This window comes from Mustela lutreola, chromosome 11 (assembly GCF_030435805.1).
Source record: "Mustela lutreola isolate mMusLut2 chromosome 11, mMusLut2.pri, whole genome shotgun sequence".
NCBI classification, from domain to species: domain Eukaryota; kingdom Metazoa; phylum Chordata; class Mammalia; order Carnivora; family Mustelidae; genus Mustela; species Mustela lutreola.
Window position 1 is genome coordinate 95,922,060 of NC_081300.1, and position 27,833 is coordinate 95,949,892.

Consider the following 27,833-nt stretch of genomic DNA (forward strand, 5'->3'; position numbering starts at 1 on the left):
TAAGTTCAAGTGGTTTATTTTCAGGGATGCGAACTGTAACAATGTAATAGCATTCCACTTAAAGACAAAAAACATAGTCCAGCACTATCTTATATATCTGACAATTAAAAGCAATTTACATCTACCTTTTATTTCTAAGTACTAATTATCTTAGGGTTCAAATCTAGAAAGTTATTTTTGTACAAAGGCTAGCTGCCCCTTTTTTTTTTTTTTTCAAAATTACTTTAAAAGATTCTGCTGTCTCTATAGTTAAGGCTGAGAGAACACTAAAAATACTCAAACTTGCATTTTCCTAGATATTCTTTGCTACCACTAATTTTTGCAATTACATAATTTATGTCCAAACTTACAAGGTTGTATACACTAATTGAACTGTGAATCACTTTTTGTATTCAAAGTCTTAGATTATGTATATGAAAGCTAATTTATTAAACCTTTATACACAAAGATGAACATACCTGTATAGCAAACTTATGAGGAATGAAGGTACAAAAAGTAAAAGTGTTATTAAAATTGATGTGTGTAAATCACTTACAAAAATACCCCAAATGGGGTAAAGCTGCTCATCCCTGATTTTTCTCATTTGGTTGTCAGAGTTGCAACATGAATTTAAAATGGTTAGAATTTCTTTCTCTTAAAAAAATGATATATTAAACTTATATACAGGGTAATTAGCAAAATGTAGAAAGGGAAAACAATGTACAAAAGACAGATAAAAACCATCACTTTTGACAGACACAATCCAAAAGTAGTAGAAACCTTAGCAAACTATCTCTAAACCAGCTCATACTTTTATCCCCCAACCCAAGGTCTTATCAGTAAGAATAAAATATAGTAAACCAGCAAGCCCAGCCTTCCTGTTCTTTAAAACAGGCCTGACTCCAGGCCACCATTAAGCTTTGGACAGACTTTTAAACATGGGAGGGACAAATCAGAAAACAACTTATCTCCACTTGGTACTAATTAACAGAACACAAAGTTATAGATAATTAAATAGCTCTTCGCGCGAAGTCAGGCAGTTAGTCAGAGGCCTTTTTGTTTTTCTGCTGGTTTCGGGGTGAGTTCTTTAGCAAATTTCTTATCCTGAGGTACATTCCAGTAGATTCTGCCATGTTCTCAAATTCAAACGGCGTTATTCCGGTTGCAAACTTGCTCATGTCGGGTACAGGACTGTGAGTCTTAGTGGCCAAAGGGCTGGTGTCCCCGTGAAGGGACTTCTGGCCACCTCCGTTACTAAGGTCGCAGTTCGACAGGACCCCGCCGTTACCCAGAGGAACATCCTTACAGTCCGACGGGGCAGACGCCTCCTCCTCCTTCTGACAAAGCAACGGAGGCTCAGAATCTGAGCTCGGAGCATGTTCGGCTTTGGGCTTCTCTGTACAAGTATCTGGTACTTCGGGCTCATTAGGCACCGGCTTTTCGGAGGTTCTCCCGTCTGGAGCGGGGACGTCCAGCTCGTTGGGACAAGGCGACGAGGCGACCGAGTTCCCGGTTAGAGGGGTGTCCCCGGGAATATCGGAATCACTGTTCACGCTCTCGGCCTGCTCCAGGGCCGCCCATATCCGCCTCTGCTGTTCCTCCAGCTCCTCCAGAGTCAGCGAGTCCTCGTCCATGGCCGCGGACGCCGTTCTGGTCTGGGGGGAGTCGCCGGGAGTGAGTGGTGGGGTGCCCTTGGGGAGCGGAGGGGTGAAGACGGGCGGAGGAGTGCCCTGCGGCAGCGGCGGAGGGGTGCCTGGGGGCAGCGGGGGCTGAAACTGAAAAGCTTCGCTGCTTGGAGAGCCGTGCGGGACCTCCGCGTCTGAAAGAGAACAGCGAGGACACCTGAAGTGGTCGTAGCCTTTGGTTTCACCACCATTTCTCATTGGAACTTGGGTGTATCCAGAGATTCAAAAGCCAAATAAGCTGGCTGGGGAGGAGAACATTCTGGAGGCTCGGGAACCCCAACCCTCCCCAGCCAAGAAGGCCTGCAGGGAGAGCCACAGCTTCCTCCGGCTCAGGGAACTTTAAGGAACCCCCCCCCGAAAATCCATCTCTGTGCTGTGCTCATCGCTGTGGAGTGAGCAGCGACCGCACGGAGGCAGAGTCCTTTCCAGGTAGCCCGCGGCACAGCAGACCGGGGTCCCTGGAAGAGTGGAGGGGACAGTGGCAGGAGATGCCAGCTGGGCAGGCGGCTGCGGGAGGAGACCAAGCCGAGGAGACAGAGTGGGATACGCCCTGGCCTATTGCCCGGTTCTGCACTTCTGGTCTAGACGGTCCGCCTGACAGTGGGTTCGTGTGACTCACGGGTCACTGCTCCTCACCACCTGTATGTCCCAGACACAACAGATCTGGCCTGTCCCACACAAAGGATCGTTTCCTCAAACCTGAACTCCGCTCCGACAAGCTGTTCCCACTAACGTCCCACCTGTGGGGTCTGGCTGAAGTCTCCCGAACTGAACCTGCTCATCACGAGTCCTTCCTCTCCCTCTGTCCCCCAGCCCTGATCCCTGGCTCTCCGGGGCCCGCCCTCTCCTGCAGACTGCCCCAGCCCTGGCACTGTATCAGGAATACTGGAATCATCTGTGCCTCTGGACTCAGCTTCCTTATATCCATTCTCCGAACTATTTACCTTTGTAAACCACAAATCTGGTCCCGTTAACCTTCCCACCTCATTAGAAACCCTTCAGGGCTCCCATCACTTATAGGACAAAGGCTGATGATCTCTGCGCCTTGCAAGGCCCTCTAGGGCCAAGAATCTGGCTACTTCCACCAAGTCATTTCTCACTGGCGGGTTTAAGCCCCAGGTGTCACTCTTCCGTTGGACCACTGTGCTGGGACGTCTCATGCTTCCGCATTGACATTTCCCAGGGACTCAAATGCCCTAACCCTATTCATCTCCATAGTAATTTATCCCTCAAGATGCAGTTCAGGGGCGCCTGGGTGGCTCAGTGGGTTAAAGCCTCTGCCTTTGGCAGGTCATGATCTCAGGGTCCTGGGATCGAGCCCCACCTTAGGCTCTCTGCTCAGCAGGGAGCCTGCTTCCTCCCTCTCTCTCTGCCTGCCTCTCTGCCTACTTGTAATCTCTGTCTGTCGGGTAAATAAATAAAATCTTAAAAAAACAACAACAAAAAAAGATGCTGTTCAAAGTCGGTCTTGATCGTGGTCTATGACCTCATGCAGCACAGCGGTGCGGCTTCTGACACGGGTATGGCCTGTAATCAGCTCTGTGGCTCTGGTCGTCTCACCACTGGCCACCACCATTTATATTAAAATGACTTGGCTACCTCTGCACTCCAGAGGCGACACAGACTGGAAACTAAGGACAGCAGCTGGGTCTCATGAATCCTCCTATCCTTGGGGTCTAACACAGGGTCCAGAACAGCCCAGGGGTTTTAAAAATTTGGGAAATCCAACCAAGTAACACAATCCTGACAGCTACACAAAACCAGTCAACTTTCTCATATGGGCAGGGTCCTGAGATCGAGCCCCGCATCGGGCTCTCTGCTCAGTGGGGAGTCTGCTTCCCCCTCTCTCTGCCTGCCTCTCTGCGGGCTTGGGATCTCTGTCGAGTAAATAAATAAAAAAATCTTAAAAAAAAAAAATCAACTCAGAAGAGTAAAGAAAGGCTAAGCGCTGACAGGAAGGATGCAACACCAGTGACAAGGGCAGGGAGAGCCGTCAGGAGGGAGAAGCCTGAACACAGACGCCATTACCGAGGTGGTGCTGGGATCCGGACACCCGGCTAGAAACGGCGCCAAGATGAAGGGGGGACCCAAGTGCAGATGAACGGCATCGCGCAGTCTGGGAACCCCAAGGACGCCACGGGTGCTTTTCACTACAATAAATTCCACGGAGGAGGGGGAGGAGCAGGCGGCAGGGAGGACAGAACAGCCGTCAGGGAGTTAGCCACCCCTGGCTGTTAGGCCTTTAAGAACATACAATTCCTAAGTGTAACTCAAGCTTCATTTGAGGTTCATCTGCACAGAATATGGTGCTATGTATTCTTTTTTTTCCCTTAACGATTGTATTTATTTATTTGACAGAGAGAAAGATCACAGGCAGGCAGAGAGAGAGGGGGAAGCAGACTCCCCGCTGAGCCGAGAGCCCGATGCGATGCGGGGCTCGATCCCAGGAGGTGCTATGTATTCTTGATGGGAGAACCACAACACACAGCGGGTGAAGACCTAAAGCAGCTCTAGTTCACAACCCATGGGTCTGTGAGACGGGATCCACTTCACTGACTACATTTGCTAATGAAAGTTTTCCACAGGAAAATAATCACTCCAATTCAAAGTTTCTTCTTGGGAGTGAGCTGAGCCCAGAGTTCTACTCCTGCAGGGCAGGAAGCTGGGCTGGGGCTGCACCAGTCCTGGGGGTGGGAAGGCCCCCCTTGCTTTAAGACCACATGCCTGGGTGTTCTAAGCCAATCTAAGCGAGCAAGCCGTTGTGGCTCTTGTGTAAGCAGCTCTAAAATCTGGCCCTAATAATCTGATATATTACTACTGGTTGACTAATCACTTAAGTTGTTCAGAACCTAGGTGGGAAAGCAGGTTGCTATCAGCAACTCGCAAAGCCCCTGACATCTGGTGGGTTGAGAGGAAACACAATTATTCACAGAAGGATGGACTGACTGGGGATGGAGACATGCCTGGAGACACATGGTGGTCAAGACATGTGGCTTTAGGGGCGCTTGGATGGCTTAGTAGGTTAAAGCCTCTGCCTTCCGCTCAGGTCATGATCTCAGGGTCCTGGGATCGAGCCCCGTGTCGGGCTCTCTGCTCGGCAGGGAGCCTGCTTCCTCCTCTCTCTCTGCCTGCCTCTCTGCCCACTTGTGATCTCTGTCCGTCAAATAAATAAATAAAATCTTAAAAAAAAAAAAAAAGACATGTGGCTTTTGGCCCTGAGCTTTAGTGTGTGGTCAGTGTTCCTGGTATTTTGTAGACATTCATACTGGCTCATCGTGGAAGCCCATGGTTTGGGCAAGGAAGCTCTTGCCATGCAGTCCTTTGTCCTCAGGAGGTGAGAGCATCTTACAGCGGCTTCATTTACAAGTGTGGTTCCTCTAAAGAGGCAGAGGCTTATAAACAAAAACCAGCTGCCACTGCCCATGGCTGGGACCAGTGGGCCTTCCACAAGCAGCCCGAGACCTTGAACTAACTACCCCTAGGAAACGTGTGCCAGCAGGCAGAAGCGTCAGCACACATCAGCAGAGGCCCCACACTAGGCACCACTGATGAAAGGATTCAGTTCAAGGTCACAGGGTGAGCTAAGGCCCTGCTGGCGAAGGTGAGGGTGGCAGGACACCCTGCGGCTCACCGTGGGGCACAGCCACTCCTCGGGAAATGTGCCCACGCCAGATGCGACAGCACAGTGTGGCAATGCCCATATCGGGCCTTTCAGGCCCCAGGGGTTTTGTTCTGAACAGTCCTACTTGCCTTGCAGACACCCAGTAAGGTTCTAACCAAACTGTTCATCCCAGGGTTATTATGCAAGTGCGTGGTCTTCTGCTCCCAATTCCACTCCAGACTGAGAGCCACGGAGGGAAGGTGCAGGCACTGAACTTGGATTCTCAAGACTTAGGGACCTGAGATGAAGCATCTTACCTCATCACAGGGGCTCAGGCTGGCTCTGGACTGGTTAATGATACATGGGAGAGAGGGAGGGAGGCGAAAGGAATGAAGCTGGGGAGAGGAGGGAGAAACTTCCCTTGGGAGGCAGGTTTCTCAGGCCTCAACAATTCCCTAATAGGAAATAAACGATGCTCCCGGCACAGGGTTGAAGACACCTGCACAAGTGCGGACCTGGTGACAGGGTGCTTCACCACTTCTCAAACTCTGAGATGCAGAAACTATGTCTCAAAAGGTTCAAAACTGAGGCACCAGGGTGACTCAGTTAAGTCCATGACTCTTGGTTTCAACTCAGGTCATGATCTCAGGGTCCTGGGATCCAGCCCTGCACTGGGATTCTCTCTCCTCCCTCCCTGCCCCTCCTCCTCTAATAAAAAGAAAAGGTTCAAAACACCAAGCACAGGTGGCTTCTCCCCACAGATATTCAAAATTCACCTCCTATGGGAGATTCCTTCCAATGTAATTTGGAATTTAAGTGCATGGGCAGTGGAGTCTGACAACTGGCACCGGCACCGAGAGAAGTCCTTAAGAGACAAAAACCACGAACTGCCCTCGCTCAGAAATCCTGGCCATGGCCTCTAGGAACCTAATCCTGTCTCGGACAACTGCTTTCGAGTTACGGAGAATTGCTTGTTTTCATAAAAGTTCATAAATGTGGCAAAGGCCGTCATGATTCTGTTGTGAACTCGCTGACCTGGTGAGAAGTGTCTGGGTACTGAAATCAGGTGGCAGTTACTAAACACTGGGGCTGTGACCGTTGTTCTGATAGCGAGAACTTTGGAGGCTGAGACTAAGCAGAGCAAAAATTTGGGGAAAGGGGAGTGGGGAACTTTGAGTTGAGACTTTATGGGGATTTAATCTGTGACCTTTAAATTCTCCCTGGGAATTTACAGTTAAGAGGGGGATCCACAATCTCACTGGGGCCTTCTGTACCACCAGCATCTTCTCATCACGGTATCTATATGCACTTCATCTTCATGTTGCCATTTAATCTCACTCTAGAATGTCTGATGTGCAACAAGGACCAAAACCAGCTGGACGTAATTTGGGATGGGAGGTAGTGCAAAGAGTGAGTTTGCAGTCTTGCATTCAGAGTAGCTCTGTGATTTATCAAATTAACATAAAGTTCTGATTCATTCCAGAGCTTTCTGGGGGCAACACCTAGGCTACACAGCAGCAGTCCCAAGGGGAAGCCCAAAGGACCTGTGACCGGCATCGGGGGGTGAGGGACTCAGCAAGGTGGGTACGCGCCTGCCCTGATCCACTACTGGCCTGCTGAGGCTGGTCACAGGGCTGGTTGGCCACAGCTGCCCTGGTTAAGCCCAGAGGATTAAGAGAATAAAAAGCCAGAGAGCTCTCGGAGGGCAAGACCACTGTTCCCCTGTGGGTTTCCGGGAGGACAGGTTTCTTAGGGCCTCTCTTCACGGAAGGGAAGGGGGAATCACCGGGTCGGGGTATTATGGGAAGAACAACGGGGGCAGTCTGGCTCTGTCCTTCCTGCTCTTGGCATGGAGCTGCTAAAGCAGACCACTGTCCACCCTCTGTCCCAGCGCACTGTGCCTACTGGAGGGGCAGTCCAGATGCAAGACCACCAGGACTGGCTGGGCCGGACTGCCTGAGTCGGAAACTCTGTAAGCTGGCCCCCTTGGCCCTCACACTAAGACCTGGAACCAGCACTAGAGGCGCTGCTCTCATCTACAAGGACAAAATCAAAGCATTCTTTTCGGTGCTCCTAAGGCCCCTGCCCTCCTTCCTAATGGGACTCAGGAGCACGCACACTGGCCCTACCTTCTCAGTGAAACCAAGACCAGAGGACGACACCTACCTGAGTCGAGCTCCATGTCTGCAGGTGAGGCTGCTGAGCCGCCTTCCTTCTTCTGCTTCTTAGGGCTGCTAGGGCTGGACTGGGAGGAGGGCCTCTTGCTGCCAGACCTCACACCTGGCTAAGAGAGGAGTCACGCCAAGCACGAGTTAATGGAGTAGATGAAGAACTAGATTCCATGCCTTCCCTCCAATACCCTGCAGACAGCCAATCTGCAGCCAAGTGCAGGTACAGGGTCAATGCAGCGACCCTTTTCTTTGTGACTCAAGCAGAAAAGCGAGTGCTTTATACACAAAACAAAAGAGCACTGAGATGCTAGAGTTACAAAATCCTAGAAATACAGGCGATACATTCTTATCAACCACACCCTAAAAAGCTATTTACCGCTTGGAAGTTAGAAGTCAGGTAATTGGCAAACACGTCTTTCTGCTGACACGCCTGCATTGGTATGGACCCAAACATTCTCCACTCCTAATGAAGACAGAAGGAAAAAGCAGGCCTGGATTTTGAAAACATCATACTTTTGAGATTTTGGTAAAGTGGAGGTCTCAAATTACATTTCTGCTTCATACGTGACTTTTGCTTTTTGGGGGAATTAATGAAAGTGATGGTGCATTTAAGGGGGAAAAAAAGCCAACCAACTCCACCTGCAAAATGATCTGAACTGAATACCAAAAGCCTACTTGACAAAATCACTTGGCCCTAAAGGGCTCCACCTACTGCAAGCAGAAGTTCTAAGCAGTGGTGGCGTGAAGGCGCAGCCTCGTCAGGCCTCCCTCCCCCCAGGCCCCGGCACTGACCACAGCACCTTTGCTCCTACACACACGCTCATGCTGAGCTTCCCTCTTCTGTTCTTTGGCTTTCCAAACCCAGCCCTCACCTTTACGGTTCAACAATCACCTCTCATCTTAAGAGCACATGCTACAATGGTTCTCAAGGAAAATCACTTCAGACTTCCTGTCAAACCTACAGATTCCAGGTCAAGTCTGTTAAATCTAAGGGTGGGACTCATCAATGTGCATGTCTGCCGGGCACCCCTGGCGGACTCTGATGCAGGCTTGTCCTGGGACCGTTTCCAGAAGCTCGGATAGCTCGAGCCACGCAGTTTAGCCCTGAATTAATTACACACTTGTCTTCCCATCTATTCACTAGACTCTAAGTGCAGACCTTTGGCTTCGGCTCTGCTGCCCAGCTTCTAAGAACACCTAAGAAGGTATTTTTTACTGAAATGTCACCACCACCACCACTACCACAACAGGCCACTGTCAAGTCTTGAAGCATAAATGAAAGTTGGGAGAGATTCAGTATAGAAAACCATTCTCTATAAAGTGAGAAATTTTACTTTGAAGAGAAGAAAGGAAAGAACAGGGAGAAAGGAATTATGGCATAGAACAAAGGCTTTACTTCCCAAGTAATTACACAGAACTTACAATACTGCCTCAGAACCATCCCATGTTTTAAAAACATAATCTTTTACTTTTAGATTTACAGAATCTAACGATTCTTATTAAGCTCTTATTCATAAGGCATACAATCCGAAAAAAAAATGTTTTTTGGTTTTTGGTTTTTAAATGAACCCAAGATTTCACTTGAGCGTCTCATCAATGTGGGGGCCTGGGTGGCTCAGTCAGTTACACGTCTGCCTGTGGCTCAGGTCATGACTGAAGGGAGCCTGCTTCTCCCTCTCCCTCTGCCCTCCCCACTCCTCATGCCCTCCCTTTGTCTCTCTCTCAAATGAATAAATCAAATCTTAAAAAAATAAAAAAGGGTTCTAGTCAACATAAGGGAAGTAACAAAATTAAACACACTAGTAAACTGCTACTTAAACTAATGTTTTGAACAACTGTTACAATGAAGTCCCACCCCAGAAGAATTAAAAATATATATATATACACATATATATATATACTTACATCTGGAATTCCTCTGGGAGTAGATATATTAAAACCTGGATAGTTTACCAGTTTCGAGAGATCGTAGGTGACGCTTTTATTCTGTGGGGCTTCCCCAGCTTCCGCTTCCCCTTCAGCACCATCTGCAGTAGACCAGCAGAGCGTTCATACTGCTGGATACCAACACCAGTCCCTTTCCAGACCAAAAGTGGGCTGGGCAAGGGCTTACATTCAAGGCAACAGAATCATTCGGAGAATAGTTTTGATTACAGTTTTTCTGGAACATCAGATTAGGACTTTTAAACAATGTAGACAGGATAGTTTAATAAAAGTAAGTGTTTAAAATCTTGGAAACTGGGGTGCCTGGGTGGCTCAGAAGGTTAAGCCTCTGCCTTGGGCTCAGGTCATGATCTCAGGGTCCTGGGATCGAGCCCCACGTCAGGCTCTCTGCTAAGCAGGAGCCTGCTTCCTCCTCTCTCTCTCTGTTTATTAAAAAAAAATAAACTCTAAAAAAAAATCTTGGAAACCTGGGTTCATCTGTGGGTTGCTTAAAAGCCTAGTCTGCACTGATCTGATGACTTGCCTGATCCTCTATTTCACACACTGTTTTAAATGGTTTACAAGTATTAGCTCCGCTCACCATCATAACAACCTTAAGAGGTACATACTATTAAAACCGCTTTACAGATGACAGAAGGGTATTTGGGAACCACTTTATTATTGTGAAAACTACTGAATAAATCATGTGTTTGTTTTTGCCAGTCCAAAGATGTCTACATATATAAGGTAATCAGTTTGAAGAAGTTTCTTTTTAGACAAGTATTCCAGCTAATCAGCTAAGAAGTAATGAAGAATGAGACTATAACCATTTTGCAGCCTATCATTAACAGGTGTAGACAGGCAATGGTCATCGTGACTGGTTCCGTCACAACAAAAGGAAGGACAGAGAACCATGCTAATGCAACACACCGTGGGGATGCGGCAGGAAAATCTCGAAAAGCTCAAAAGGACAAAACACAGTTTTGTTAAAAGCGAGGAAGGCAATCTATAGATTAAGAGATTCAATCATCCACAACCTTTTGTCCAAAGACTCTCTAATCTAACAAACTAAAAAAAAAAAAAAAAAAAAAAAAAAAAAAAAAAAAAGAGGAAAAGGAAGGACAACAGAAATGAGAACACCTACAGAAAGTGGCAGGAGGGACACCTGAACGCCAAAATGACTTGGGAACTGTCCTAAATAGCTCTTCAGCACTAATTGAGAAGGGATGGCTTGGTGGATTTTTAAAAATATTTTTAATTACCAGGAGCTTGGGTGGCTGGGTCAGTGAAGCATCTACCTTTGGCTCAGGTCAAATCCCACAACTGGGCTCCCTGCTCAGAGGGGAGTCTGCTTCTCCCTCTGCCCCCCGACCCCCGCTCATGTTTTCTCTCGCAAGAATAAATTAAAAAATCTTTAAAAAAATATTTTTTAAAAATCACCTAAATAATACAAAGAAACATTTCATTTTTAAAAGATTTAGAGCATCAGAGAGAATCAAGTCTCCAGTCTAATCCTCTTTCCTTCTCAGGGGGAACCACTGTTGAGCTTCCTACATCAGTTAAGACATTTTAAGTTTTTTTTTAAGCCGAAGAGGGAGAGATGTACTTAAATAAGGTGGTCAGGAGCGCCTGGGTGGCTCAGATGGCTAAGCATCCGACTCCTGGATTTGGCTCAGGTCCTAATCTCCTGGCTCCCAGATCGAGCCCTGCCTGATCAGTGGGAGTTTGCTTGGACAGTCTCTCGTTCTGCCTGTTCCCAGCTCATGTGCACCTCTCTCTCTCGCTCTCAAATAAAAACATAAATCTTAGATAGACAAATAGATAAAGATGGTCAGGAAAGGCATCTCTTGAGTCTGAATCCTAAAATCTAAATGGTTCTCAGTTAACATCTTTTAAAAATATTGTATATAAATGTCCTCAGAAAATCAATGAGTATGGTTTCATCCATGTGGGATTCTTTTTTCTTCCTTTCCTTCCTTCCTACTTCCCTACCTTTCATGTACGATGAATGGCGTCACTGGTAAACTAGGCAGAAACGGAGTACTGCACAGAGATTTTGCCATGTCAGCTCACACAGATTCATTCTACTCCTTAAAGACGACATGGATTCCACAGCCCAGATCCACCAGAATGATTTAGCCATTTTTCTTTAGGGCCTTAATGTTTTTAATTTTTCATAGTCACAGTCAATGCTACAAAAATATACATACTTTCCTGGGCGCCTGGGTGGCTCAGTGGGTTAAGCTGCTGCCTTCAGCTCAGGTCATGATCTCAGAGTCCTGGGATCGAGTCCCGCATCGGGCTCTCTGCTCAGCAGAGAGTCTGCTTCCCTCTCTCTCTATCTGCCTGCCTCTCCATCTACTTGTGATTTCTCTCTGTCAAATAAATAAATAAAATCTTTAAAAAAAAAAAAAAAAATATATACATACTTTCCTTGTGCAAGTGTAGACACCTAAGAGAGGGTTCTAGATCACAGGAGGGTTTATATAATCTGTATGTCCAGGTCTACTGGCACTTATGAATAGATTTGTTAACATTTCTCTCTTCTTTTTTTTGACGATTTTATTTATTTGAGAGACCGAGCAGAGAGGGAGAGTGAGAGGGAGGAGCAGACCCCCCCGCTGAGGGGCTCGATCCCAGGACCCCAAGATCACAACCTGAGCCTAAGACAGATGCTTAAGCCACGAGCCACCCAGATGCCCTTCTGTTACCATTTCTAAGGAAGGCAAGAGCTTATGAGGATTAGCTGGAGAGCTGATGCTCTGGCCTCGGCAGTCACTGAGCAGGTCCAGATAAACCATCTGATAATTCTCAATGAAGTTTTAGTTCCTTGTTTGTAAAACGAAGGAAAGACCATCATGATAGTTTTCAGTTAGCTCCACACACACTGAATAAGCCAGCCATTCCTATCAGGTATTACTGTAATTCTCTAGGGGGAGGGGAGGGAAGTGACCTGAACTTGACTTAGCTAACTTAACATACTATACCTTTTCCATCATAGAGTGCAAGCCCGGAGTTCTCCAGCTCGGCCTCTTTGAGCCACCCGGGGGGGTAACCGAGCTGGCGCATCCGATATATAAAAGGCGGAAGGCTCTTGTCCGTCACCCCGAGTGCATCCTGAAGTTCCTCACTAAACAAAAGAGGAGAAAGAAAGTATTCGTGTTTGGATGAAAACACAAACTATCCCCCATGTTTTAAAACCATTGTGTGTCTTATGTTACACATGGTGAAACGGTGCTTAACAAACGCACGGGGAGATGCCAATGAATGTTCCTGAAGGAACGGATGCATATTCTCTCGGTGCTGGGGCACGCCTCTATACCTGCGATTACCCTTCAGACACAGAGAACACTCCAAACACGGGTGACACAGAAACGACACTCTATGGGAAAAAAATCACAGAGGTACCTAATGACTCCCGGCTTGAATCTTCCAAATCTTTCTTCCACCTCTTCCGCATGGTACCGCTGCTGAAAATTCTGGCTGTTTGCCTCACCACAGGCATCCATATATTCTTTTCTCTTTTCACTTATTCGAGCGGCATTCCGCGGCTAGATCACAGTGCATTTGAAAAAAGTGTTAAGAAGCAGTTTAGAAATTATTTCAGGAATTAAATAAATACAAGCATTCTGTTTTAGGTCACGCAAACAGATTATCCCAGTTTTAATACATAACGAACGAGAAAAGAGAGTAGATATTCTAGAAAAACAGGCAAAGAGAAGAAGCAGTCATTTTAATTTCTGATTACCTCGATATAAAATCAAGTTTCTAGAATTAACTCTAAAAAGTAACTCTCCTGTTTCATTCATCTCAGACACACAGCACTGTAATAATTCTTTTTAAAATCTAAGGTCTTAAAGTTTAAGTACAAATTTGAAAAGGTTTCAAATTCAAGGACCAAAAGAAAGCGAATACAACAAGTTTATCTATCTCACACAATGGCATAAATGTGTGGAAAACATCAGAAAGTTCTAGGTCAAAGATTTTTTTTTTTATATGAGAAAAAATTACCATTGGGCACTCTTTCATTTGATGTTCTTCAGAACCACAATTGAAACAGTGAGGCTTTGGCCTATTTGGTCAAAAAACAAAGACGTGCATCATGTCAATGAGGACATAAAAGCAAATCAATACAATTCTTTAACGACAGCAAAGTGTATCAGAGAGACAAGGCACATAGATCACAGATTACTAATATTTGCACTCATGAGTACACTTTTCACCTTCTGTACTCAGCGACTTAAACAGTACTTTTAACCAACTCTTTAAACCAAGGACCCTTATGTTCCCGACTGATCTGTCACCTCTGGGTTTTGTGAGTGGTTAATAAGAGAAGAACCGAGGCAAACAGATTATATTTCCTTTAGGTTAACTTGGGAAGGGGCAGGTCATACTAAGACAGCAATCAAACCGACAGCAACAACACCACCTTTCCACCCACCCAAGCATATTAGGCACGAACCAATGAATTCCAATAAACAGATGACTGATTTAAACATATTCAATGTCTATATATGAAAATTCTAGCTTAATCTGTAATTTACTTATAGCAAGCCAGCAATGAAGAATATTAATTTTTCGAGCTCAAAGAGTTTATGGTTTTGGTTAAAAAAGTCTTAAAAAGAAGAAGAAAACAAAACAACTCCCCACACAAACCTTTTTGCCTTTACTTGTATTTCTTGCCCTTCTAGAGAAACAATGTGGCTGAAGACTTGCTGGTACCTTTAGTGAATTTTATTAAGGAATAGTTATCATAGTCTGCAAAATTTGGTAAATTTTTTTAAAGGTGAACTTAATGGCAAGATGCATAAAAGATCTTCATTCACTATGTAGGATACTTGGGTATTTCCCATCCTTCGGTAAGCTGAGGGTTTTCATTTAGTAGCGGTTGCCCCAATTTATCAAGGCAAAAATTAGTAAAATACAGGACACTTCCTACAACCTGCAGAAAACAAGTCAAAAAATATTGCTATTTAAGCAGAAAAAAAAAAGACATTAAATTATGTAAGACTATGATTAATTGTTTTAACCATTTAATTTTGGAGGAAATTCTTAGAGAAGTCATAATCCACTCCCTAGTTAGAAAGGAGCCAGATTTTGAGGTGTAAGCAAGAGCTGCTTCTTCCAACACCCCTGTGTCTCCCGGATCAGAGCGCCCCTCTCAGGAGATCATTCCTGTTAGCTGCATTCTGCTCAGACATTAACAATAAAAACTCCTGACTCTCACGTTCCCCTCCAATTCCCCATCTCTTTGCTTCCCTTGGTGGCAAGACAATTCAGAGAAGTCTGCTGTGTTTACTATTTTCCTCCTACCTCCCATTCCCCCTTTTCTTTTACCCTCTGATTCCGGGGGGAAATTTCATAGACAAAAACTGAAAAAAAGGGTACAGTGAACACCCAGCTACATCCTCTCTACCCAGATTCAACTGCTGGGATCTTCCACGCACGTGCGCACACGCACACACATACTTTTCACTGAGCCGTGGGGAGAAAATGCGGCCACCATCAGCTTAGTCTGAGCTACTATTTTCCCCACCTGACATTAACATAGTAACTCCTAACTGGTTTCCAGCTTCCACACATAACCAGCTACACAATATTTTCATGACCCCTCACCCGTGAACTTTAGGACAGGTCTTCTGAGGATAAGTGCATTTTCCTACACACCACAATACCACTGTCACAGCTAAAAAATTAATAAATCCTTAATATCATCTATATCCAATTTCTACAGTTTTCCCAACTGTCCCCCAAATGCCTTTTTTTCCCCTAAGCCAGGATTTAAGGTTCATGTGTTGTATTTAGGTGTTAAATCATTTCAGTCCCCCACTTTTTCCCCCCATAGGTGGCCCTGCCCTTCTCTCTTGAACGTCTCTGGGAAGACTTCTGTTCCTGGCATGGCACTCCGCGCCCCGATGACCCCGCACACGGCCAAACTCACTGGACGGCTCCGTCTTCATCTCAGTCTCTGAGCAACAACAGACAGGTGATTTCTCCTTCCTCAGAGACACACTTCTTTTGGCTTCTAGGACACCGTGCTCTAGCCCGCTGACCAGTCCTTCTCATCTCTCCATCTTCCATGAGTCTTGGTCCCAGTCCTCTCTACCCGTGCTCTCGAGGTGACTTATCCAGACCATGGTATGAAGGATGAGTAAATGCTGACAACACCCAAATACCCAGTGCTGCCTAAACTCCAATCTTGTATATTCAAGTGCCAACTGACGGCTCTCCCAGACACGTAAGAGGCATCTCAAACTCACCTACTTAAAACTGAACTGAATTCCGATTCCCCCCCAAACCCTCTCTTCCCACCAGTTTCTCCCATCACAGTAAAGGCGAGGACCCTCTTCCAGCTGCTAAGGCCAAAAACCTGAGTCATTCTGACGGCTCTCTCACTTTCGTGTTCTACACACCCAATTCATCAGCACATCTGATCAGTTCTATTTCCAAGGTATGTCCACAGTTGAACCACTTCTCACCTCCACCACCAGCTCTCCAGACTAACCTGCCATCTTCCCTCACCTGAGATCAATACAGTGGCTTTCTCACTGGCTTCCAGCTTCTACATGTAAACCAGCGAGAGATTATCTTCCACAGAGAAGCCAGTTCTTTTGAAAATTCAAGTCCTATCATGTCACATTTCTACAGAAAAGCCTCAAGTGGCATAGCCCATACCCCGATGGCTTATAAGGCAATATAAAGATCTAGATCTTATGTTCCAGGGTCAGAAGGACTAGATTCAAACCCTGGCTTATGCTGACTTATTTTCTGCAGAGCTCCGCTTTCCCCCACCAGAACGGAATTCAACGAGAGCAGAGACTTTGCGCTTTTCCTCATTGCTGTGTCCCTGAATTCAAAGGGGTCCCTGGCAATAAGGGAGCATTCGGTAAATATTTACTACTCTTTACTAAAGGACTAACTGAATAATACATAAAATTCCCACTTTCCAGGCAGGTACCACTCTAAATCCCAGAACCCTAGAGTCAGATGGAACATGAAAAGTCATGTAGTTCAAATTCTTTGTTTAAAGCACCAACAAGGATCTCAGATTTTGACTTTTTACAGTGACATGGAATTTGCTTCCTTCTTTTTTTTTGAACGAGAACTACCACTTCATCTTCACATCTGATGTAAATGTGCACTAAAAGTTGACTTGCAATGCGCCTGTCTGTAGTCTATCCAGTCACTGGTCCTGGTTCTGCCACTTGGCACTACGAGTGATTGAAAACGACACTTTTTGGAAGTAACAGCCTTTTTGACATTTGCAGAGATGTGATACCCCATCAAGCTCTTCAGCAACACTGGGGACTCATCACCTCAGCAGCCCCAAGACCCAAGACTGTGGTCTGTCAGTGGGGCACGATACTCCCTAAACATGAAAACTAGTCTGCCTTCAACAGAATCCAAGATTACATCATCATCTTTAAAAAATTCTAAGTTGAAAAATCACACCACCCCACTGCACTGACACAGTGAGATTCCTCGTAGGTACAGAAAGGCCTAAATGTAGGCTCATCCCTGTTGTGCTTCTATTTTTCATCCACCATCTGAGCTTGTCAACATTTTTAATCTCCTATCTGCCATCTGTTACGTTAGTTACTTATCTGTCCCCTCTCAGCCTCAGCCATCTGTAAGTACAACATGCACGCGTTCTAGGTCGTCATCCACGCGTTCTAGATCGTCATCCAGGCATTCTAGATCATCATCCACGTTCATGAACATCAATAAAAAGAAGGTTGTCAAGACAAAAGTCCTCCAAAGTATGTCTATGGTGTATGCGACAGTTATTAAAAAGCAAACTATACTATTTAGAGGCTGAAGTCTACACTCTAATTGATAAAAAATTTCATGAAAAGATGGGGATCATTTGAGGCCACATGGCTATACCACCTTAATGATACCCAAATGACACAGGATAGGAAACATGTTATCTACAGAATTCAAAACTAAAATGTCCATACTTACACTAAAAGCTTCCTTGTTGTTTTTAATGGCACAGGATTCTTCTACTTTATGGTCCTCTTCTAGCATAACACTAGATGGCTAACACAAAGAAAAACACACGTTACCAAAATAACTAATTTTTAACACTTCAAATTTTTAATATTAGAAATTTAAATACACCCCTTTATTTTCTAATACATATCACTAAGGTACATACAGTTCTTAATTCATTACTGTCATAATCAGTAAATTTGGAAGCTAGAAATGCTTACGAAATAAATTTCACAAGTTGGAAAATTTAAAAATTTTATAAAAAATACAAAGACAGCACCTTCTGAAGCATTAGTTCACGTTATGCTTTCACTATGCTTTTCACTAATTCATGCATTAAATTGAATGAATAAATATTTAAATTCTCAATACTTAAACTGACAAGGCAGACTTTATCTTGAAGTCACGTAACCAGAAAACTTTAAAAATATGTGATTCTACACTATTGGTTAATATGGACAGTATAGCCCTCATAGACCTTAGGCTGCTATAAAATTCTGAAGTGTTCCCGGAATCAAAAATTAGGTAATATTCAGTATAGTTTTTATTGTTAAATGTATTTTGTTTCTTGAATTTTTAAAAATTATATATAACACATGAAAATTAAAGATGATGAAAATTTAACTAATCAGAACACCATCCCACAACCTGATGATAAACAGCTAACAACCTTTACTTGAAGGACTCTACTTACCTTAAACAGGAATTAAAAAAGGAAAAGCCCCGAAATCATAATTCTGATTTTTAAAAATACAAATTCATACTCTAATAGTCACACAGCAAAATTTCTCAGATTTCGTTGGGCATGCTATTGATTTTTCTCCCAACAAGTAGAAGGGGGGAAAAAGGATGGCATGTGAACCTGTTGGTTTTAGAGAAAAATAATTCACCTTTCATGAACTCCAGAAATACAGATTTTTTTTTTTTTCTGGCATAAATTAATCTTCTGCCCCAAACCACATGTCCAAGTGAGGAAATGGGGGAAAAAGACTAATTTTAAGTGAAGCAAGGTCTGAATACAACTCCCCTGAGAGGAGTCACAATGCAGAACAACACCCTGAGGCTGGTCAGATCAGTGAAGGATGCCCAGCTGAAGGATGGGAGGAGAGCATATTAACAATCCTGTTATTTTAAGTTGTAGCCAACCCAGAAAAGTTGTATTAGGTTCAGGTGTAGGACACAGTGGTTTCATTTTGATACAAAAGTCTCCCTGGAGCCTAAAAACTGGCGGTGAAAAACAATCTATTAATCTTAAAGTCTCTTAAGTTTTAAATACCTGGGGCAAAAGATTAAAGGAAGTCTTTTCCACATCATTTTTCTGCTGTTCCTCAAATCTTTTTACTAAATTTGATACAAATTCCTCTATTTCTTGATGATATTGCCTGCATGAGAGGACACAACAGTCAGAACCCAGAGTAAACACCGAACAGACTGAAATCTTACACGTTATTAGAAGGTGTCAGGAGGGAATTCTGTTATCTTGCTTTTCAGAGGTCTATCAAAACACTAAGTAACTAGAATACAGAGGAAGCCATTTCTTAGGAAAAAATATACACTGTTGCCGAGTTAACGGAATGATTATGAAAATCTAACTCAGTGTTTGGCATGGAGCAGGGGCAAACATTTGTGCTGTGAATAGATGGATTTTATTTATAAATTTTACATTTTTAAGTTCTGAATACATAATCCACGTAAGACATGGTTCAAAATCCAAAAGAAGGAAGGGGTTACGTAAGGAAAAGCTTCCTTCCTGGCTATGTCCGAGCCACCTACCTCGGCCTCGCAGAGACAACCAAAGAATCCTTCCCTACCTTCCTCCCAGAGACTCCCTATGTACGTGTAAGGACACACCTATATGAATGTTAAACTGGAACAAAATTAAACCAAAATGCAACAGAAACACAAAACAAACGGGACAACTGCGGAGGTCTACTCTCCCCAGTTTTCTAGCTGTCAAGAGCCTCGCTCATTGCTTATTCCTAGCAGTCGGCTCAGGAGGTGCAGACGGAGACCAAGCTAGGCTGAGTGGGGCAGCCAGCTTGATCTTCACCAGATTTGATCTTTCAGGTCTGCTTAGCGCTGACATTCTAAGATTGCTGCAGGCAAAACTGCAAATAAACGGTGCAGAAATTAGCTTGCCATGAGCAGATGCTGATTCAAATCCGATGGGGACAACAGTGCTAGTGCCCAGCACCCTGCTACTGCCACATTCACCATCGGGCGTCCCTATCCCTCCGAGTCTCGGGTTCCACCTGGGCCCAGACAGAGAAAGTAGGTAATGGGCCCCCCAGACAGCTAACACTCTCTACAGGGTTCCCCATTACCTTCTTTACCTTGCCTAGAACCTATGAGATAACAACAGATTCAGCCAGCCAGAGATGGAAGCCAGCTGTCTGAAATGTCTCCGACCGTGCTCCAAGGAAGGACAGGGTAAAGCCTCAAGCCATTTCAGGACATTCTAGCAAGCACTGCAGGAATGCACTGAGTCACCCTAGACCCAAACACGCTGGAAGGCCCGCAAAGGTCTGTCACACTCACACACACAAAGTCATGTGGGTAAGCCTTGAAGACAGCCAACAGGGTAAACTCAGCTACCTGATTCCGGGGTAGAACAGACTAACATTTCTTACTGCTGTGGGGGGCAGTTGTTGTGCTTATTAGAGGCTATCACAAGTGCTCATTTAGCTACCCAAGAACTAGTTATTATTAGTATCCTGTTTTCCAGTGAGGAAATTGACAGCAGACAGGACTGTGACCTGACCAGATTCACATATAGACAGCAGGGGCCCAAATTCACATATAGAGAAAGTAGGGCCCAGATTCAAATTCATATTTATAGATGCTAATATCCTTGCTCTTAATCATGATTCCCTAGGCATTAAGTAAAATAAAGATGGAATTAAGTACAAATGAAAACAGCATATAGAAGACATTGTTTCATAAACATATTAATTCATTTTACGTAGAAAACAGAAAATTACTTACTTTGAAATAACATTGTTCATAAATAGAATCTGTAATAAAGGTCCATCTAACTTAGTATTGTTCACCAATATTCCACTAAAACAGAAGTTAAAACATATTCTTAGAAGATTTTAAAGTAAAACCCATAAATGTATATATAAACACACAACTTTTATAATTATTAAGTACCAAAGATCACAGAATACTTTACAAATAAGATTAAGAACAACCAAGAACTTGTCTTTCGGAAAATAAATAAATAAATAAATAATTTTTTTTTTCATGAAATTTTACCTACTTTAATGATTTTACATAGAGGTATCCCTTACATATTTTAAAAAATATTTCACAAAAAATTTTAAAATGTAGTTAATCTTTCAGTTTCCAACCAAAAAAATTCCTATCTAATGACTCTTTTTTTTTTTTTAAAGATTTTATTTATTTATTTGACAGAGAGAGAGATCACAAGTAGGCAGAGAGGCAGGCAGAGAGAGAGTAGGGGGAAGCAGGCCCTCTGCTGAGCAGAGAGCCCGATGTGGGGCTCAATGACCTGAGATCATAACCTGAGTGAAGGCAGAGGCTTACCCCACTGAGCCACCAAGGCGCCCCTAATGGCCCGTCTCTTTACAGACTGGGGGAAGGGAGCATTTGGATAAACCAGCAGGTTACAAGAATGAATATATATATATATATGTATTTTATTAAGGTCTTATTTTTATTTAGTTGCAGAGAGAGAGAAAACACAAGTAGGCAGAGCAGCAAGAAGAGAAAGGAAGAAGCAGGCTCCCATCGAGCAGGGAGCCCAATGCGGAGCTTAATCCCAGAACCCTGGGATCATGACCTGAGCCAGGCAGCTGTTTATCCGACTGAGCCACCCAGGCTCCCCAAGAATATATTTCTAAAAGAATCAGAGTAAATTTAGCTTTGAAATATATAGGAAAATGAAACACTTTAAATGGATAGCCTCTTAGAGGGCAGAGTACATCAGTATTTCAAATCCCGGATACTAAAGCAGAGATATAAGAAGTATACTGTCGGGGCGCCTGAGTGGCTCAGTCGGTTAGGCGTCTGCCTTCAGCTCAGGTCATGATCCCTGGGACTGAGCTGCACACTGGGCTCCCTGCTCAGGGGGGAGCCCTACTTCACCCTCTGCCTGCTGCTCCCATTGTTTGTAAACTTTCCCCGTCAAATTAGTAAATAAAATCTTAAAAAAAAAAAAAAAAGTATATTGTTCCTGGATTTGATTTTCAAATACTGCCAAAAAGGAAACAAACAAACAAAAGTAGAATGCGGCCTCCAAACCAGAGCAAGACCCCGGTGGTAAGCTGGCCCAGCTGAGTCTTACGGTTCCTCCTCTCCCCACCTGCCTCCTATTCCTTTACCTTCGCAGCAAGTGAAATAAGTCAGTCTGTATTTGGGATTGCTCGTGTCAAGAAACAAAAGTAAAACATGGAGAGATTCAGAAGTTTGTTTGAATTGCACAAACTTCTCTTCTTAAAAATACACGATATTTGGGGGCGCCCGGGTGGCTCAGTCGGTTAAACAGTTGAGGATGGATATGGGCTCAGGTCATTACTTGGGAGTCGTGGGATGGGCCCCCACCACTCTCCAGGCGGAGTAGAGTCCCCCTGAGATTCTCTCCCTCCCTCTTCCCGTGCCCCTTCCACTGCTCACTCACTCACAGGCATGCATTCTCTCTCTCAAATAAATGAAATCTTAAAAAAAAAAAAACAACAACCATGATATTCTGGAGGGCGCCTGGGTAGCACAGCTGATTAAGCGACCAACTCTTGGTTTTGGCTCAGGTCATGATCTCAGGGTTCTGGGAATCGAGCCCAAGGTAGGGCTGGAAGGGCTCGGCGCAGAGACACTCAGGGTGGAATTTGGTGAGGACTTTCTTTGCCTCTCCCAGCGGCCCGGGTGACGCCTAGGCACACAGGCTCTCTCACAAACTCTCTAAAATAAATAAACCTTAAAAAAATATATATATATGTTTCTAAAAACCACATACAATTGTATGGTCCTTAACTACAGACCAATTTGAGCAACAAAGAGAAAGACATTCAGTTGGAGAAATTTGAAAATGGGCTGAGCTGGGAGTGTTATTAAGAAAAATCATGCCTTGGAGCGCCTGGGTGGCTCAGAGGGTTAAGGCCTCTGCCTTCAGCTCAGGTCATGATCTCGGGGTCCTGAGATCGAGCCCCGCATGGGGCTCTCTGCTCAGCAGGGAGCCTGCTTCCCTTCTCTCTCTGCCTGCCTCTCTGCCTACTTGTGATCTCTGTCTGTCAAATAAATAAATAAAATCTTTAAAAAAAAAAAAAAAAAAAGAGAAAGAAAAATCATGCCGGGGCGCCTGGGTGGCTCAGTGGGTTCTCTGCCTTCGGCTCAGGTCATGATCTCAAAGTCCTGGGATCGAGCCCTGCATCGGGCTCTCTGCTCAGCAGAGAGTCCGTGTCCCCATCTCTCTCTGCCTGCCTCTCTGCCTACTTGTGATCTGTCAAATAAATTTTAAAAATCTTAAAAAAAAAAAAAAATTGTGCCATTTATTGGGATAGTGGTGTTGTGATTATGCATGACGAAGTTTTGCTTTTAAAGATTTTATTTGTCAGAGAGAGAGAGAGAGAGCGCGCGAGCACAAGCAGGCAGAGTGTCAGGCAGAGGCAAAGAGAGAAGCAGGCTCTCTGCCAAGCAAGGAACCCGAATCGGAACTTGATCCCAGGACCCTGGCATCACGACCTGGGCTGAAGGCAGCGGTTTAACTGACTGAGCCACCCAGGTGTCCCAAAGTCTTGCTTTTAAAAAGTTACATGCTGGGGTGCCTGGGTGGCTCAGTGGGTTAAGCTGCTGCCTTTGGCTCGGGTCATGATCTCAGGGTCCTGGGATCGAGTCCCACATCGGGCTCTCTGCTCAGCGGGGAGCCTGCTTCCTTCTCTCTCTCTCTGCCTACTTGTGATCTCTCTCTGTCAAATGAATAAAATAAATTCTTTAAAAAAAAAAAAAGTTACATGCTGAACTATTTAGGGTAAAATGTACATATAGAATGAAAACGTGTATTATATTATTCTTTTCTTTTTCCATACATTTGAAATTTTCCATAATACAAAGTTAAAAATGTTTATTGGACAAAAAAGGAAAGAAACTTCTGATCACGGCAGTTCCAAAAATAAGGATTAAACCAAGAGGCTGGGCGTACAGATTTTATCTATATAATTTTATTTCGTTTTGTTTCTAAATTTTCTGTAGAGCGCTTTATCAGTGTCTGACAACATGAAGAGCACTAATTCTAAAAAGAAAATTTTAATTTATTCCTTTTTGAGGATACTAATGGCTGTCTCATGTACTGGTAAAACCCATGACACGATCATTTAAACTCCAGTGATTATAACCCCTTCATAACTGAGCGTTTAAATTATCAACTCTATTAAAAAGTGTGCTCATCTAAGTTATCTTTAAATACCAAAAAAATTATGATTTTTTCAGGAATCCCAGTTATATTCAATACATTTATTATCTAACTAGAAATAAGCTTAGATCCACAAAGTGTGCTCACATGGAGTTAGAAGGAATGTAGGGCATCGGAGGTTTCCAAAATACATCTAAATTCTGAAATTTTAAACCTTTAGTCACCAATGTAGCTAGTTACTTCAGCTGGTACCAGAGACAAAAAAAGGCCATGTGACATTGGCTCACAGCCCTCCAAATTCCAAAAGCTTGGTGATACCATTCCACATAATAAGTTCGTACTTCAATAAATATTTTAGATTTAGTAACCTGTGAAGTAAATTTGTATTAAGAAACCAGCATTTGCGGGGCGCCTGGGTGGCTCAGTGGGTTAAAGCCTCTGCCTTCAGCTTAGGTCATGATCTTGGGGTCCTGAGATCAAGCCCCACATCGGGCTCTCCGCTCGGCAGGGAGCCTGCTTCCTCCTCTCTCTCTGCCTGCCTCTCTGCCTACTTGTCATCTCTGTCTGTCAAATAAATAAATAAATAAATAAAATCTTAAAAAAAAAAAAGAAAGAAAGAAACCAGCATTTGCTCTTCTATCTCTTAAAGTCAGATGTCTGAATGCAAATCTACCCACTGCACTTTCTTCAAAAGCACACTAATTTCTCTTTTTCTAAAATGAAATTTTGCATCATTTCTATTTAGGGACAGTTTTGTTTTTTTTTTTTTTAAGGATTTTATTTATTTATTTCCGTTGAGAGAGAGAGTGCACAGATAGGCAGAGTAGCAGGCGGAGGCGGAGAGAGAAGCAGGCTCCCCGCCGAGCAAGAAGCCTGATGCAGAACTTGATCCCAGCACACTGGGATCATGACCTGAACTCAAGGCAGTGGCTTAACTGACTGAGCCACCCAGGCATCCCTAGGAACACATCTGAACTCTGTAAATAAACCTTCACCAAGAGTAATACTGTAATCTTAATTCTAACTTCCCAGAAATGTTTGTGGAATAAGAACAGCTAGGATGGCAACTAGCCTGTTCTGAACATTAAGTCAAAATTTTCTGGATAGGGGCACCTGGGTGGCTCAGTCGGTTAAGCCACTGCCTTTGGCTCAGGTCATGATTCTAGAGTCCTGGGATCGAGTCCCACATCAGGCTCCCTGCTCTGGAGGAAGCCTGCTTCTCCCTCTCCCTCTGCCTCTCCCCCTGCTTGTGCTCTCTCTCTTTCTGTCAAATAAATAAAATCTTTTAAAAAAACAAATTTTTCTGGATATATTTCACAAATATTTTTATCTAGTTTAGTTAGTTTAAAAGTTATCCAAGTATACAACATAATGATTCAATATTTGTATATGTTGTGGGCGCCTCGGTGGCTCAGTTGGTTGAGCAACAACTGCCTTCAGCTCAGGTCATGATCCCGAGTTCCTGATTAAGTCCCACATCAGGCTTTCTGCTCACCAGGGAGTCTGCTTCTCCCCCTGACCTCTCTCTTCTCATGCTCTCTCTAATAAGTGAGTAAAATCTTTTTTTTTTAAAGATATTATTTATTTATTTGTCAGAGAGACAGAGAGAAGCAGGCTCCCTGCCGAGCAAGGAGCCGATGTGGGACTTGATCCCAGGACTCTGGGATCATGACCTGAGCCGAAGGCAGCTGCCCAACCAACTGAGCCACCCAGGCGTCCCAAATGAATAAAATCTTAAAAAAAAAAATTTGTTAAGTTGTTTAATGATCACCGCAATAAATCTAGTTAACATCCCCCCAAAATAATTAAAAATTTAATGTACTTATGAGAATTCAAATTTTACCTCCAGAAATTAAAAATAAAGGATCATTACTGATTTCTTCAGAGAATGCTAAACAAAAACGATACAGAAGTCCTATTTTTTTTTTACGAAGAAATTATAGCTAAATATTAAATAAAGAACAAAAACAGTGTAATATCTCATACCTTGGTCGAGTCAGAATGTTCAATTTTCTTTTAAGTTCTTGATGTTATTACTTGTTAAGAAATATAAGCCTTCATTAAATAGAATTGTACCTATCATAAAATTCAACTACTCACTCTTACTTTCAGTGTCAGAATGTTACAAACATTAGAAGACCCACAAGTATTTTGAGGATGACACACTTAACTGAGTTCCTGTTTTGTTGCATGGCTAGGCATTTAAACCTAAACATTAAAACAGTTTTCTCATCTCTTCCAACATAGATACTCTAAGACAGGATCATGTAGTTCAAAAGAGAGTAAGAGGGGCGCCTGGGTGGCTCAGTGGGTTAAAGCCTCTGCCTTCGGCTCAGGTCATGATCTCAGGGTCCTAAGATGGAGCCCCACCTCAGGCTCTCTGCTCAGCAGGGAGCCTGCTTCCTCCTCTCTCTCTGCCTACTTGTCATCTGACTGTCAAATAAATAAATAAAATCTTAAAAAAAAAAAAAAAAAGAGAAAGTAACAGACTGAACCCAAAGTGTTATTCAACATACCCCATCAAAACCTAAACAGCAACTCATTTAAGAGCGAGTGGCATGGGGGCGCCTGGGTGGCTCAGCAGGTTAAGCATCTGACTTTTGATTTCGGCTCAGGTCACGGATCTCAGGGTCCTGAGTGAGATTGAGCCCCAAAGGACTCCCCAATGATGATGGTGGAGCCTGCTTGAGGTTCTCTCCCCCTCTCCTGCCCTGCCTCCGTTCATTCATGCGCTCTCTCTCTCTCTCAAAATAATAATAGTAATAATACAACAAAAAGAAAAAGAGCATCATGATAAGTGATAAATACAGTGAAACAAACTTAAAGACGGAGAAACTAGGATAGAACTACGGATGTTCACGTACAATCCTTTCAACTTTCCTGCCGTTTGAAATTTTACATATTAAAGTGCAAAGGAAAACATCATGCATAACATAATCAAACTTCAAAAGCCTTTAAAGATGATTTACCAACCGCTTTCAGTGTTTCACTTTAAACGGGAAACTATCTGAACCGAAATTATCTGCCCAGAGTTAAAAACAACCACCAGCAAACACCTCTAAGAATGTAAACATCCATACTAACAACCCTTCCTAGGAAGGCTGTAATCCTGTAACTAAGCCAAACGCAAACTCATTTGGCGCGTTTTTTCCCCAAGGCTTTTGCAACGCACCTTCACCACGGAAGGTATTTCAAAGTCGAAGAACTTTAAAATGAATCCCCAACCTCAGTCAGGCAATTAACCATTTCTCTCCGCATGCTTCACGTGCTTCAACTCCCAACTCCCGCGCCCTAAGGCCATTAGCTTCTACCCCCCCTATAAATCACAGATCTACCCTAAGGTCTGAGGATCCGGCTCTCTGCCTATAGACAACGACAGCAAGACGGCATCAAACTTAAGCCTGGCTACAAAAAAAAAAAAAAAGAAAAGAAAAGAAACTGGATAAGGACTTCAGAAAGGAGGAGAGGAAGTAGTGACCAGCCTACGATCTGGCCGTCTTAAAAAATCCTAAAAATCAGTCCCAGCTTGGGGGGCGCGGGGAGCGCGTCTAGTCCGGGGTACGCGTCCCGACCGGGCACGGATCCCCAGAGGGGAGAGGGTCGCGCCAGGGCCCCGGAGCAGCTTACGCCAGCCGAACCCTCGATTCTCCGCCCGCCTGCGGGGCGGGAGAGGGGTTATTCGGAATTCTGGCCCTCCTGGAATTTCCGCCCGCGCCCTCCCAGACACGCCGCCTGCCGCACGCCGGCGACCGGGCCCAGGCAAACGGGAAGGATATTCTCGGCGCGGAGCTGCTCGATGGTTTCCTCGCACTGCCGAAGCCGCTCCCGCAGCTCCGCGTCGCCGACCCCATTCTCGTCCTCCTCGTCGCCGTCGTCGTCCTTGAAGCGGGTGTGAACGGGCTTCGGAATCGACTCCTCTGGGTGGTCAAACGCCTCGAACAGCTCTAGGTCGCCAAAATCCACCTCCGCCGCCATCTTGGGCTGTGGGTGAGATTCGAGAAGAGGCGGAGCTGACCGCCCGGCCGGGGGCGAAGGTTGTAGGGCGGCACCGCTCGCTAGGGCTTGGGCCGCGCTAAGCCACCCCGTACGGTTTTCTCCAGACGTACGCCGCC

General features: G+C 44.4%; 1 protein-coding gene and 1 non-coding gene across 4 annotated transcripts; both read right to left on the bottom strand.

Moving 5' to 3' along the window:
• Positions 1-27,833, bottom strand: ZCCHC8 (zinc finger CCHC-type containing 8). Of its 3 annotated transcripts, XM_059139603.1 has the most exons (14): positions 27,496-27,833; positions 25,708-25,748; positions 20,340-20,414; positions 18,631-18,736; positions 17,325-17,402; positions 14,198-14,301; positions 14,016-14,081; positions 13,371-13,431; positions 12,768-12,910; positions 12,347-12,489; positions 9,342-9,463; positions 7,813-7,899; positions 7,432-7,549; positions 1-1,798 (listed from the first exon to the last, which is right to left on the bottom strand). In XM_059139603.1, exons 1-14 carry the CDS (start codon positions 27,694-27,696, stop codon positions 1,020-1,022), a joined length of 2,124 nt encoding a protein of 707 aa, XP_058995586.1. In that variant the 5' UTR covers positions 27,697-27,833; the 3' UTR covers positions 1-1,019. The 3 variants fall into 3 exon arrangements, with proteins under 3 accessions (XP_058995586.1, XP_058995587.1, XP_058995588.1); XM_059139604.1 differs by lacking the exons at positions 18,631-18,736; positions 27,496-27,833 and having other exon boundaries at positions 25,708-25,750; XM_059139605.1 differs by lacking the exons at positions 14,016-14,081; positions 14,198-14,301; positions 18,631-18,736; ... (1 more) ...; positions 25,708-25,748; positions 27,496-27,833 and having other exon boundaries at positions 17,325-17,378.
• LOC131811996 (small nucleolar RNA SNORA9) lies at positions 19,742-19,875 on the bottom strand. The gene has a single exon (XR_009346229.1). It is a non-coding gene; the product is annotated as a small nucleolar RNA SNORA9 (small nucleolar RNA).